The 13,261-nt window shown below is 46.3% G+C and overlaps 1 protein-coding gene across 1 annotated transcript in view; it reads left to right on the forward strand.

Annotated features, from left to right (window-relative positions):
* Positions 1–10,238, forward strand: part of CCDC151 (coiled-coil domain containing 151) — a 19,024-nt gene extending 8,786 nt beyond the window's left edge. The window contains exons 2-5 of the mRNA XM_018571735.1: positions 4,648–4,757; positions 5,552–5,707; positions 8,197–8,281; positions 10,066–10,238. Coding sequence (XP_018427237.1) covers positions 4,648–4,757; positions 5,552–5,707; positions 8,197–8,281; positions 10,066–10,196 — 482 coding nt within the window. The 3' untranslated portion in view covers positions 10,197–10,238. The remainder of the gene's footprint in view (positions 1–4,647; positions 4,758–5,551; positions 5,708–8,196; positions 8,282–10,065) is intronic.
* The last annotated feature ends 3,023 nt before the right edge of the window (positions 10,239–13,261 follow it).

Raw genomic sequence — 13,261 nt, forward strand, 5'->3', positions numbered from 1 at the left:
GAGGAGCAGAGGAATAACTGCCACTAGATGGAGCTGAGGAGCAGAGGAATAACTGCCACTAGATGGAGCTGAGGAGCAGAGGAATAACTGCCACTAGATGGAGCTGAGGAGCAGAGGAATAACTGCCACTAGATGGAGCTGAGGAGCAGAGGAATAACTGCCACTAGATGGAGCTGAGGAGCAGAGGAATAACTGCCACTAGATGGAGCTGAGGAGCAGAGGAATAACTGCCACTAGATGGAGCTGAGGAGCAGAGGAATAACTGCCACTAGATGGAGCTGAGGAGCAGAGGAATAACTGCCACTAGATGGAGCTGAGGAGCATAGGAATAACTGCCACTAGATGGAGCTGAGGAGCAGAGGAATAACTGCCACTAGATGGAGCTGAGGAACAGAGAAATAAATATATTATGGCCGCCTGATAAACACTTATTTCCGCAGCTCCTCGGCTCCATCTAGTGGCGATAACGTGCTCTTACATTACATTTAACCTGAAAACATAATATAGTGAGAACATACGTTCTTGCACAGAATGAATGTTCACAGAGATTTGCAGGGCGATTGGCTCTGCAAATTGTTTCAACAACATAGACCCCTAAATGTGTTTTTCTAGCTTTAGCTTCCCCTTCCTTCTTTTGTCTGCAAAAAAATACACATTGTCTTTAATTCTGTCTTTAGACCGCAGACAAATTTTCCGCTCAGCTTGCGATCACTGCGCTTGTGCACTCCTAACAGCGTTTCTGATGCGTTCCCAGTCATCCTGCCGTATATAAACTGGAGCAAAGAAAAGTTTCTCTGCTGCCCATAGTAACCATCAAGGCCCCCCCCCCATGGTGCTCATAGCGCAGATGAGAACACACAGGGCCGGCCTTAGGGGTGTGCGAGCCGTGCGGCCGCACAGGGCGCCATGGCAACAAGGGCGCCGTGCGGCCGTCACAGCTCGTCCTGTGGGCGGCTTCTCTCCCCCTCACCGCTGGCCATCCGATATGACAGCGCTCCCTCGTCCGCCCCCCCACTTCGGGGGGGGGCGCAGGAGGGAGCGCTGCCTGCTGTCAGGATGGCGGAGCGGTGAGGGGGAGAGAAGCCGCGCCCGCAGCTGTCAGGATGGCCGAGCGGGGAGGAGATCGGAGCCGCTGTCATCCTGTCAGTTTCAGGATGACAGCGGCTCTCTGCGTGGCTGAGCGGAGGATCGGTAAATATCAGTGATATTTACCGGTCCTCCGTGTGAGAAGGACAAACACTGGAGTGATCGTCTGATCACTCCAGTGTTTGTAAATAACTGGGGACACATAGCGCTATGTGTCCCCAGTTATGAATGAACAGCATGTGATTTACATCACAGCCTGTTCATTCAAGATTTCACCAATGGGGAGAAGCACTCAGTACAGAGGCTCCTCCCCATTCAGAAACAGCTGATGGTAAATATTTGAATGGGAAGCCTCTGAGAGCTTCCCATCCATTGAGTGCTGAGGCTGTAGAAAAAGAAATTGAGGATTTGGTGTCCTCAATTTCTTTTCTATTTTACAAGGGAAATGTCAGGGGTCTGTTTGGACCCCTAATATTTCCCCGAAGCCCCCCAACAGTAAAAAATAAATAAATATGAAAAAAATAATAAAAACATATTTTAAAAAAGTGAAAACTGCCCCCCCCCTCCCGACACACACACACACATATTATTAGACAAGTGCGAAAGACAAAAAATTCATTTCAGATGAAATGAACGAAAACTAAAAAAGTTTTCATTTGTTTCATCAAACAAAACACATTTATATGCTATTTTGGATTCAGCCATTGGCGTGCTCTGGAGGCAGGGCGCATGACGTCATATAACACCGCACGTGTTGGGCGCCGCCATCTTGGTGTATATCTAGGTATACACCAAGATGGTGGGGCCAATATCGGCGTGTGAGGTCACCTGACGCCACGCATGCATGGCGTCATGTAACGTCATGCTCCCTGCCTCCAAGATGGTGGCACGCATTCAGAGAACACGCTGGTGGCCAACATGGCCGCTGCACATTCTCAAACAAATTATTATTATTATGTGTCTGAATACAATACAGACCCCTGGCTTCATTTACATGTAGCCCGGGGTCTGTGTTCTGTTTTTTATTTTTACTTTTCTAGATGCACTTACTTGAAAAAAGGGGTCAGCATGACGACCTGACACTTTATTTTTATAGACTCTATTGTATTTTGACATTTATTGTTTACCTTCTGTTGTTTTATTTGATAAGAATACTTCTATTGTGCCTACAAGTTTAATACCTTTGAATAAAAGTTTTATTTTTATCACACTTTTTAATATGTTTCTTTGCGGCTTAACAAAATAGGAGTCTTTAAATGGTGCATCTATTGGGGGAAATGGGTGTGGTTACGGGGGCGTGGCCACTAAAGGGTGTGGCCATTGAGAGGCGCTGTAAAGCTTTCTCGCACAGGGCGCCTAAAGGCCTAAGGCCGGCCCTGAGAACACACAATTAAGATTCCGGTTGGTCAGTGTAGACCGCACAAGGTCAGCTGCTTTGAACTCCAACATTTCCATGTCATGGTTTTCTGAGCAGAGAAACTTCTTATCTAGTGTTCTGCTTACACAACAAATCATGACTCCGGCAGCTTGGCTCGGCGCCCTCTACATGAGCCAGTACAGTGGCCTCAGGCTCAGACGTCAGACATTTTCTAGAATGCTGCTAAGGTGCCCGCTGATTTAAAGCAACTATCGCCTTTGTCAGGCTGGGTGCACGTTGGCGATTTATTCCATAATGATTGATGGTGACACATAGGGAATCATACAATGCAGCCGAGATGAGCAAATCATTGCTGGTGATCACACAATGCACCATGTATGCGCTCAGTCACTACCACATACAACTATATACCGTGTTTCCCCCGAAAATAAGACACTGTCTTATATTTTTTTTGCCCCAAAAAAACACACTAGGTCTTATTTTCAGGGGCTGGCTTTTTTTTTTTTTTAATGTGCAACAAAATGTACAACAATCTAAAGCTATTCATGTACAACAATCTAAAGTTGTCTGGTATCACTCCACCTGTCATAGTAACCGGCGCTATAGAGAGGAAGTATCGGCTAATGCGGCTCTGCTACCTCCGCCGCCGCAGCCTTGCTTTCTACAGCGCCGGCTTCCTTTGCTATCAAGGACAGCGGTACCAGCGGTGCAGCAGTGGGGACATCAGACAGTGGACCGCGCGGTAAAGTACAGTACCATTTACCAGTACACATTACAGTACAGTACCATTACATGACGCAGTGCCTTCGGGGACAGCAGTTGATGAAGTATGGTACTGGAGTGCTCCCTGTCACTGCGCTGGCTGGAGGGAGTCCCCTGTCCTCCCCTTAATACAGTATGGTCCTGCAGGCTGATGCCATCTCTCCTGCAAGTTCCCCCTCACATGCTACCACCAAACTAGGTCTTACTTTCGGGGTAGGTCTTATATTACAGGAATTTTGGAAAATAGTGCTAGGTCTTACTTTCAGGGTAGGTCTTATTTTCGGGGAAACAGGGTATGTGACGATCACCAGCAACTTCAATAGCATGATCGCAATAGATAAAATTGCCCGCGAGTGCCCGGCCTGGGATTTTTTTGGTGCGTATGATCATTTTAATGAACACGGTCTTTTAACTGAAATAGACACCAAACATGTCAAGCTTTATAACTGCGTGCGCACGTGAAATCACAAAAAAAAACGACAATACCCAAAATTTCCCATAGGCGACACTTTAAAAACTTTTAGCGCCTCATCAGTTTAGTGTTACCAGTGATCGATGGCATTATTGATCACACTCAGATGTTCGCAGTGATATGTAACATGCGTGTAACATGCGTGGTGCAATCGTCATTTCCGAGTGTAGGCCCACCCGACGTGTGTTTGCATTTGTATGGGCATGTACGTGGTAGTGGGAAAACAATTGTAATGTTCTAGAAAAAATTATAAGTGACTTTAGTTTTTTTCATCTTTTTTTTTTTTTTACACTTAAAGGAGAACTATGAGGTGAGTGCTTTTCACTCACCTCATAGTTCTAGCCGACCTGTGACAATGAGACTGTCACAGGTCGGCTCAGTAGATCGGGAGGTGAGCGAACACATACCGGAGTTCGCTCACCACTCGATCCTGTCACGGCTCTCTGGATTCCCCCCTCCCCGCTCCGATCTGCCAGAGCTGACTGGCGGAACGGACGGGGGAGGGGGCGGGTACAGCTGGCTCTGCCTTTAGATAGGCAGAGCCAGCACAATTGTCGGGATCCGCTTCAGCTGCGGCGTCTCAGTATACCGCATGCTACAGCTCGCGGTATACTGAGCCTAGGGTGACGGGAGGACGCTAGTTTGTGTCCTCCCATTACCCTAAGGAGAACTATGGGGAAAAGCCTTAACCCCATAGTTCTCCTTTAACTTAATTTCTATCACATAGGGGATAACAAGCCCCCTACTGTATGTGATAGCAAAGAGGATGTGACAGGTCTTTGTATGGAGACATCAGGGGGCTATTAGACTCCTAATGTCACCTATAGACATTAAAGAAGCTGATGAAGCACAGATTATACTTCATCAGCTTCTTTTCTCTGGCCTTTCAGCCGGAGAAATGACACTCTGACATCAGAGGTGATGTAATGCACATCGCTTCCACTTTCAGTGGTCGGAAGGGAGATCAGCCACTGGTTGTGTGCTGACCTTCCTCTGATTGAGGCGGACTTTCCCGACATGCTGGTCCCGGCCCACACAGGGGACAGACATTCCCGAAATGTTGGTCCCGGGCCCACAGAGGGGACAGACTTTCCAGATATGCTGGTCCCGGGCCCACACAGGGGGAAGACTTTCCAGACATGCTGGTCCCGGACCCACATGGGGGACAGACTTTCCTGACATGCTGATCCCGGGCCCACACAGGGGACAGACTTTCCAAACATGCTGATCCCGGGCCCACACAGGGGACAGACTTTCCAAACATGCTGATCCCGGGCCCACACGGGGGACAGACTTTCCAGACATGCTGGTCCCGGGCCCACACAGGGGACAACAGAGCCCAGGATAGACAGCAGCGGCGGTGGCAGAGGGTGGACACACGCTCTCCAGCACCATGCAAGTGATTCGTTGGCTCTATAGCTGCCCAAACCCTTGAATGTAACAGCCATCATGTGATGCAACCTTACAGAGGGGCTGCATGGTGTGTTGTGGTCGCAATGAAAGAAACGCAAGTACTTTTTTTTTCAATTGCACCAGCATGATTCTTGCACTGCAGCACACTTGATTGGCTTTAGGTGCTGCTTCTTCCTCTCCCAGCCTAAGCTCTGCTATACTGTATGACTGCAAGCAGCTGATCCCATGCCAAATCCAGATATCTAATTGAAAAATACATTTAACGATGCTTTGATGAATAGAGAGTGCCATTCATATCTGTCTTTTATATCTGCCTGGAGTTCAGCTTTAACTTTTTATTTTACATCCGTAAAAAACGCTTTTATCTGTAGACATTTAATTATTTGAAGAATCAAAGGATACATTAATTTTTTATAATCTCCTCCTCTGTCATCTTCCAGCCCAGAAGTCATTTCCCGGCTAAGGACCTGTCTCCTCAGTCTGATGAATACGTACTGGACCTCCTGGACACCACGGAGAAGAAGCTGCAAAAACTCCTAGAGGAGCTGGAGGGCCAGGATATTGCAGCCGTCCTCAGACAGATGGAGGAAGATGAGGTGAGTGTCCTGGAGGACAAGGAGTGTCTATGGAATGTCAGTCAGATCTCTTTGTACCTGTAACATACACCGATCAGCCATAACATTAGAACTATGAGAAGAAGACAAGCCGGCAGAGGCAGTGTGATGCTTTGAGCAAGGTTCTGCTGGGACACCTCGGGTCCTGCCATTCATGTGGATGTTACTGCGACACGTACCACCGACCTAAACATTGTTACTGACCAAGTACACCCCTTCATGGAAACGGTATTCCCAGATGGCAGTGGCCTCTTTCAGCAGGATAATGCGCCCTGCCGCACTGCGAACATGGTTGAAGAATGGTTTGAGGAACACAACCATAAGTTTGAGGTGTTGACTTGGCCTCCAAATTCTCCAGATCTCAGTCCAATGGATCAGATCTGGTCTGGTCTTAGTTCTGGTCACCAGTACTAAGAAAAGATGTCCTTGAGTTGGAAAAAGTCCAGCGGAGGGCAACCAAACTAATTAGGGGTATGGAGGACCAAAGCTACGAGACGAGGCTACTAAATTTAAACAAGTTCACATCGGAGGTGAGGAAATTAAGGGGGGATATGATCTCCATGTACAAAATGTTCAATGGTGGTAGCAACATTAGCGATAAACTGTTTAAAATGAACTCCATTACAAAAACTAGAGGCCATCACCTAAAATTGGTGGAAAAGAAATTCCAGCACAAGGGGCGAAGGGGGTTCTTCACAGTAAGATTGGTTAGGGTCTGGAACTGACTGCCACAGGTGGCGATTTCAGCAAATAATGTGGAATTGTTCAAGAAACGTTTGGACTATTTCTTAAGGGACCATAATATACAGGGGTACGGGTACTCCTAGAACGAGATTCCAATAGGTTGGACTTGATGGACTAATGTCTTTATTCAACCTCAAATACTATCTAACTATCTGTGGGATGTGCTGGAGAAACAAGTCCGATCCATGGAGGCCGATCACCTCACAACTTACAGGACTTAAAGGATCTGCTACTGACGGCTTGGTGCCAGATACCACAGCATACCTTCAGAGGTCTAGTGGAGTCCATGGCTGGATGGGTCGGGACTGTTCTGGTGGCAAAGGGGGGCCTACTGAATATTAGGCAGGAGGTAGCAATGTTATGGCTGATCGGTGCATTCGCTGTGCATCTTCTCAGATTGTATAATCTCTATTGTCTCCCTTTTATAAATCTTAACATTGCTTTGCCTTTCTGGTTAGGCAATGGTACAATGCACCACAAAACACGGTAGCGTGCGTTGCTGCGCGCTAAAGCACATGTGCCATTAAGAATGAATGACACTGCAGCACCCCAACATGCAACACGCATGTGTTCCCGCAGTGCAAAAGTGAACCCAGCCAGAAACAAGCCATCCCTGACCTCTCTAGCTGCTTGTACTGCAGAGCAATTCATCCTCAAAGATCACAACTAGGATCTGAAGTCAGTTTCAGTCTGTTTCTATCAGCTAAGAAACCTCTGCCGTGCAGTGTGTACATTACAAGCCTGCCAAGATTCTGTAGTGACAGATATAGGAAAACAAAACTAACATTTCAGTGCATCTGTTGTGACTTTGAAGATTAATTTCTCCACAGTACCTATAGCTACAGAGGGTTTTTTTAATCAGACAGTTTTTATTAAACACATTTTGCCACTGGAAGTACAACAAACGTTCCCTCTTCCTAAAACCCTCCCACCTCCCTTCTAATACCCCAGTCCCAGTACAAACAAAAACCGCTGATGTGTTGTCGTCTGTGCACATTGTCAGAAGCAGAATAATTAGTGAGTGCATTGATAAGCACATATAAAAAATAAAGCTGACAGAAGAATAATGAAGACTCGACTTGAGAAATAACATACAAACAGGAAGTATATAACAATTCCAGTTCTAATGTTACTCATGCAAATGGACTCAGAGGGAAGAGGCCCCGGCCTGCACTAGACACCCAGGGGTGCAGTTATACCAAATTCTCAGGACCAATATTCCTGTGAAATTGCATCTACATTTGTTCTGTGGAAATGGGGCAAAAACAAATGTTATTAGTATATATTTTGTCCAGGTAAGTCATACTTAGAATTAAAGTGAATCAGGAAAATACCAGATTATGGCCACTAGATGGAGCTGATGATCACATTTCCTATGATCCTCGGCTCCATCTAGTGGCCACAATACAGTATGGATGATGGTTGAAGCTTGGCTCCCATGGGTTATTTTTCCATAATATCAGTGAAGGTCATATGGTAGCTCAGTGGCTAGTTGTTCTACTCGTGTTTATGTTTATTCATACCAGAAAAACGTATTGATCAGTCACTTGTCTGACCTGTATATACATCATAAGCATGTTATATTGTGAGCTCTTTGGGGGAGGGAACTAATGCGATGGCTCCGAGTTCTTTGTAAAGCTCTGTGGAATACAATGGTGAAAAATGAATGAAATTAAAACTATGAATTATGTACAAGTCAAGTTACTAAGTCAATGTTTTATCACCAGTTCCAGGCCAAGATAGAGGGCAAACTTCCAGCCTACAACGTGCGCATCGCACTTCCAGCTCCCACCAAGCAGGAAGCATTTGAAGGTAAGCTTACAAGTGTTCTCATCAATGTGTCTTACCCTATCCAAAGTAAGCAGAGTAAAAAGTCATAGGCCTCTCACAATAGATAAGACAGATATGGGAGCATGGTGAACCTTCAGAAGATCACAAAGAAGGTCTTCCCATCTCGGCTCATCACTTCCTCTTAGCCACTCCTAAGCCATGTAGGGAATATCGCTTCTCCTACTGCACTTCCTGTAAAAGAAATGATAGAACCAATCAGGAAAAAAAGGATCTGCACCTTTTTCATTGAGGAGATGAGCAGAGTTAGGACCTCCAGGTGGACAAATGTCACCACTGGAGTCCACATTACAAATGGGATGTCTGTGAATCAATCCATCTCCCATCTACTCCATCTCCCATCTACTCCATTTCCCATCTACTCCATCTCCCATCTACTCCATTTCCCATCTACTCCATCTCCCATCTACTCCATCTCCCATCTACTCAAACTCCCATCTGCTCCATCTCCCATCTACTCCATCTCCCAGCTACTCCATCTCCCATCTACTCCATCTCCCATCTACTCCATCTCCTATCTACCCCATCTCCCATCTACTCAAACTCCCATCTGCTCAAACTCCCATCTACTCCATCTCCCATCTGCTCAAACTCCCATCTGCTCAAACTCCCATCTACTCCATCTTCCATATACTCAAACTCCCATCTACTCAAACTCCCATCTACTCAAACTCCCATCTACTCAAACTCCCTTCTACTCCATCTCCCACCTACTCCATCTCCCACCTACTCCATCTCCCATCAACTCCATCTCCTCAAACTCCCATCTATTCAAACTCCTTTCTACTCCATCTCCCACCTACTCCATCTCCCACCTACTCCATCTCCCATCAACTCCATCTCCTCAAACTCCCATCTATTCAAACTCCTTTCTACTCCATCTCCCACCTACTCCATCTCCCACCTACTCCATCTCCCATCAACTCCATCTCCCATCTACTCAAACTCCCATCTACTCAAACTCCTATCTATTCAAACTCCCATCTACTCCATCTCCCACCTACTCCATCTCCCATCAACTCCATCTCCTCAAACTCTCATCTACTCAAACTCCCTTCTACTCCATCTCCCACCTACTCCATCTCCCACCTACTCCATCTCCCATCAACTTCATCTCCTCAAACTCCCATCTACTCAAACTCCCATCTACGCCATCTCCCATCTACTCCATCTCCCATCTGCTCCATCTCCCATCTGCTCCATCTCCCATCTGCTCCATCTCCCATCTACTCAAACTCCATGCAACCTTTTCATTTTGGAAATATGGTGCTTCCTTCTTGATAAGGCAGACTGATGCATTCCCAAATACCAAGAACTGTCCTTTTGTAGTTCTCAGAGAGGGAAGCTGCATAACACATTGAAAAGGCTGCTGAGTCTCAGCACAGCTGACTACATCAATGAAAAAATAAGTCAAGGCAACTGGACTTGCTGTATTTTTCTTGGTTTCCAGTTGCCTTGACCTATTTTTTTACAGATATACCATGACCTGGATTAAAGAGAACCTTCACAGAGATACATCAATGAAAGGTCTATAAAGTGGACTTTCAGACTTTGGCAGAGTTGCAGTGTTTTCCTGGGAGGTATTAGCAGTTCCCTGATTTTAGATGTTCCTGTTCATTTTTAAGAGCTGCTAGTCAAGTTGTAATGAGCTTTGCCAAGCAAGCCGTGGGCACCAGAGTGAGTCATCTTTGGTGTGATATGAAACAAGTACCTGGTACTGATTCATAACTTATCTCCTCTCTCAACAGACGAAGAAGACAGCGGAGAGGATGAAGGTGACGTGGTCACCAGAGCCGCTCTGAAGAGACAATCTCAACAAATTGTAGAGTCCAAGACCAAGAGAAAATCCCGTCCCAAGAAGAAGAAAGGAAAGCAATAAGGATAACCACAAAGCAGAATGTTCTACCTGTCATTAAAGTTATACCTTCCTACCCGACTTCACATTTATATTCCGGTTTTAGGCTTTAAAGGGTCTTTCCATATTCAAGGTGTTGACACCATGAATATGTGGGCAGCGTCCAGAGACAGGCCCCTGTATAGGCTAAGACAGTCTATACACAAATACTGACTTGGTGAAGGAACGTCAATGGCTAACCGACCCTCTTTGGCATCTTCTGCCTCTCTGTTGGCCCTAAAGCAAACCTGTGTGGAATTTTGTTACAGTCTTACCTACTATGAATAGACGGGACCTCCAAGTTCTCATTTGACCCCCTGTATAGCTCCCCTGTATCTTGAAAACCCCCAGTAATGGGTTAGCTTCCAGACTGAAGGCCCTCACCTCTATGGATATGGCTTAGAATTGGTATGTATGGGCCACCATTACAGTTATGGGCTCATGTATGGCGAATGTGGCAGGAGAGGGCAGGGCTAGCTACCAGAAGCTGGTTAATAGTTGCTGCCTAGGTTTTGTCGATGCTGGGGTACTATATTGTACATTGCAAGCATCTTCGTGTGCCTGCTCAGGGACCAATAGTGAGGCGGGTCAGCTATTGACTTTCCTTCTTCAAGTCAGTATTTTCATGGCAGAGCACCCTGGATTTCAGGCATCCCAGGGCTCTTGAGGTGTACATCACCGGGTCCAATGGAATTGTTTACAAAATGGTACTGATAGGGCCCCAATGGAACAGTCTGAAAACTCCTGGCTTTGTCTAGGGCTAAACTTCGAGGGGTATCTACAGTGTATTGAAGTCTTTTCAGTCTGGTCAGGTGTTTGATGGGCACCAGGCACCAAGTGGGGCTTGTAATGGGAGGTTATGTACAGCTCACATGGGGGGAGCGGAGATGTCCAGTGGTGAGGGGGCAAGTCAATTGGCACACTTCTCCAATAAATCTAACAAGGGTTCTCTTGGGCTCCTTATCGGTTCTCCACACTGAGAATTAGGGGGAAAAAACCCCAGGGACAAAACACACCCTTTTGGGGCCCTAAACCAGTTCTGTCCTATTGGGCTGTAAGTGTTGGGCGAAGATTGGGTTGAGTATGAGCTTCCACAGGCTTCCGGGGACATCAGAGAGATAATCTGACAGTGGAAGCGGCTGATGGCAACATTTCTACAACAGCAATGTGCGGGGGGCTTGGTGTGGACCGAGTATGCCAAAGCCCGTGCAAAACTGTCAGGCAGGGCCCAGTCACACCATCAAGAGTGCGTTCCAGTGCGTTCGGCCTCTGGAACGCACTCTTGATGGTGTGACAGGGCCCTGACACCCCCACCCAGCCCAATCAGGGGCAATTGTAGCCAGGGCATTCCCCTGGGTTATGTTTAGCTGCGGGTTGGGGAATGCCCTGGCCACAGCTGATTGGTCCGGGGGGGGGGGTCACTGACAGGTTTTGCGAGGACTTGGGCAAACCTCCGCATACCACAACCAACAGGAAGCAGAACTTGCTATGTAAGGATCAAATATGGCTGCCCCCCCATGTACAGATATGAAGACACATTGTACATTGTATGACATGAACACGTATTGATAATATTCCCGTGTCAAGCTTCACGTGTTGTTCTGTTTACATTCCCCTTAAATAAGAATAAAAAGATGAATAAAGCAACAGGAACATTGCAATTATTTTCAGGTCGATGTAAACCCTGGCTGAAGATTTCGTTTTCTAAAGCACCGTGTATGATAAACAATTGTCATGTTTTCTCCTCATAAAACACCTTCACCTTTTTTCATACTTTTTTGCTGCTGGTCTCCTGCAGCCTCTTTCAGCCACTTCCTGTCTACATGTCCTCGGCAATGGCTGCATGGCATTTCCTAGGGTAGGTTTTCGGAGGGTGACAACAGTGGGCTATATGTGCAGAATATGTGTTAAAACAGCCGCTTGTAGTCTCTCATCAGAAGCCCATGTGACAGTGCAAGAGTACAATTGAAAAATGGAGACAGAGTGTTGTCACTCTATAACAGGAAGTGCCTGAACAAGGAGTATCATAGCAGGATCACCAGGATAATGTGTGTTAAAACTGACTCTTGTAGTCTCCATCGAAAGCCCATGTGACAGGGTGTTAATGCAAGAGTACAATTGAAAAATAGGAACAGAAGAGCGTTGTCATCCTATGACAGGAAGTGCCAGAACAAGGATCTTCATGGCAGGATCACCAGGGTAATGTGTGTTAAAACGGCTGCTTGTAGTCTCCATCGGAAGCCCATGTGACAGGGTGACAATGCAAGAGTACAATTGAAAGATAGGAATAGAGCGTTGTCACCCTATAATAGGAAGTGGCTGAACCAGGATTTTCGTGGCAGGATCATCGGGGTGATTTGTATTAAAGCGGCCGCTTGTAGTCTCCATCAGAAGCCCATGTGACAGGGTGACAATGCAAGAGTACAATTAAAAAATAGGAACAGAGCGTTGTCATCCTATGACAGGAAGTGCCAGAACAAGGATCTTCATGGCAGGATCATCAGGGTAATGTGTTAAAACTGACTCTTGTAGTCTCCAACGGAAGCCCATATGACAGGGTGACAATGCAAGAGTACAATTGAAAGATAGGGACAGAGCGTTGTCATCCTACGACAGGAAGTGCCAGAACAAGGATCTTCATGGCAGGATCACCAGGGTAATGTGTTTTGAAGTGGCTGCTTGTAGTCTTCATCGGAAGCCCATGTGACAGGGTGACAATGCAAGAGTACAATCGAAAGATAGGGACAGAGCGTTGTCACCTATAACAGGAAGTGCCTTTGAAACTAAAACTGTATATTTAATAATATTGAAAATAACTTTTGAAGTGACATGAACATGTTACGTCTTCTGTGAGATTTTAGTTTCTTGGGGTTTGCATAATTTATATTTTTTCTGTTTCACTTTAAATCTGGAGTTCAGCCATTTGGAGGAAGCAGGTTATAAATTAACATCCCTCCACTGCGCAGATCTACTTCTCAGCCGTAATCGTAGCTTTGACCTCAGCACTTGACCCCCCCAGACATTGAACCGTGGCCTTGGAGAACAATCGC

This window comes from Nanorana parkeri, unplaced genomic scaffold (assembly GCF_000935625.1).
Source record: "Nanorana parkeri isolate BGI_ZX_2015 unplaced genomic scaffold, ASM93562v1 scaffold1825, whole genome shotgun sequence".
NCBI lineage: Eukaryota > Metazoa > Chordata > Amphibia > Anura > Dicroglossidae > Nanorana > Nanorana parkeri.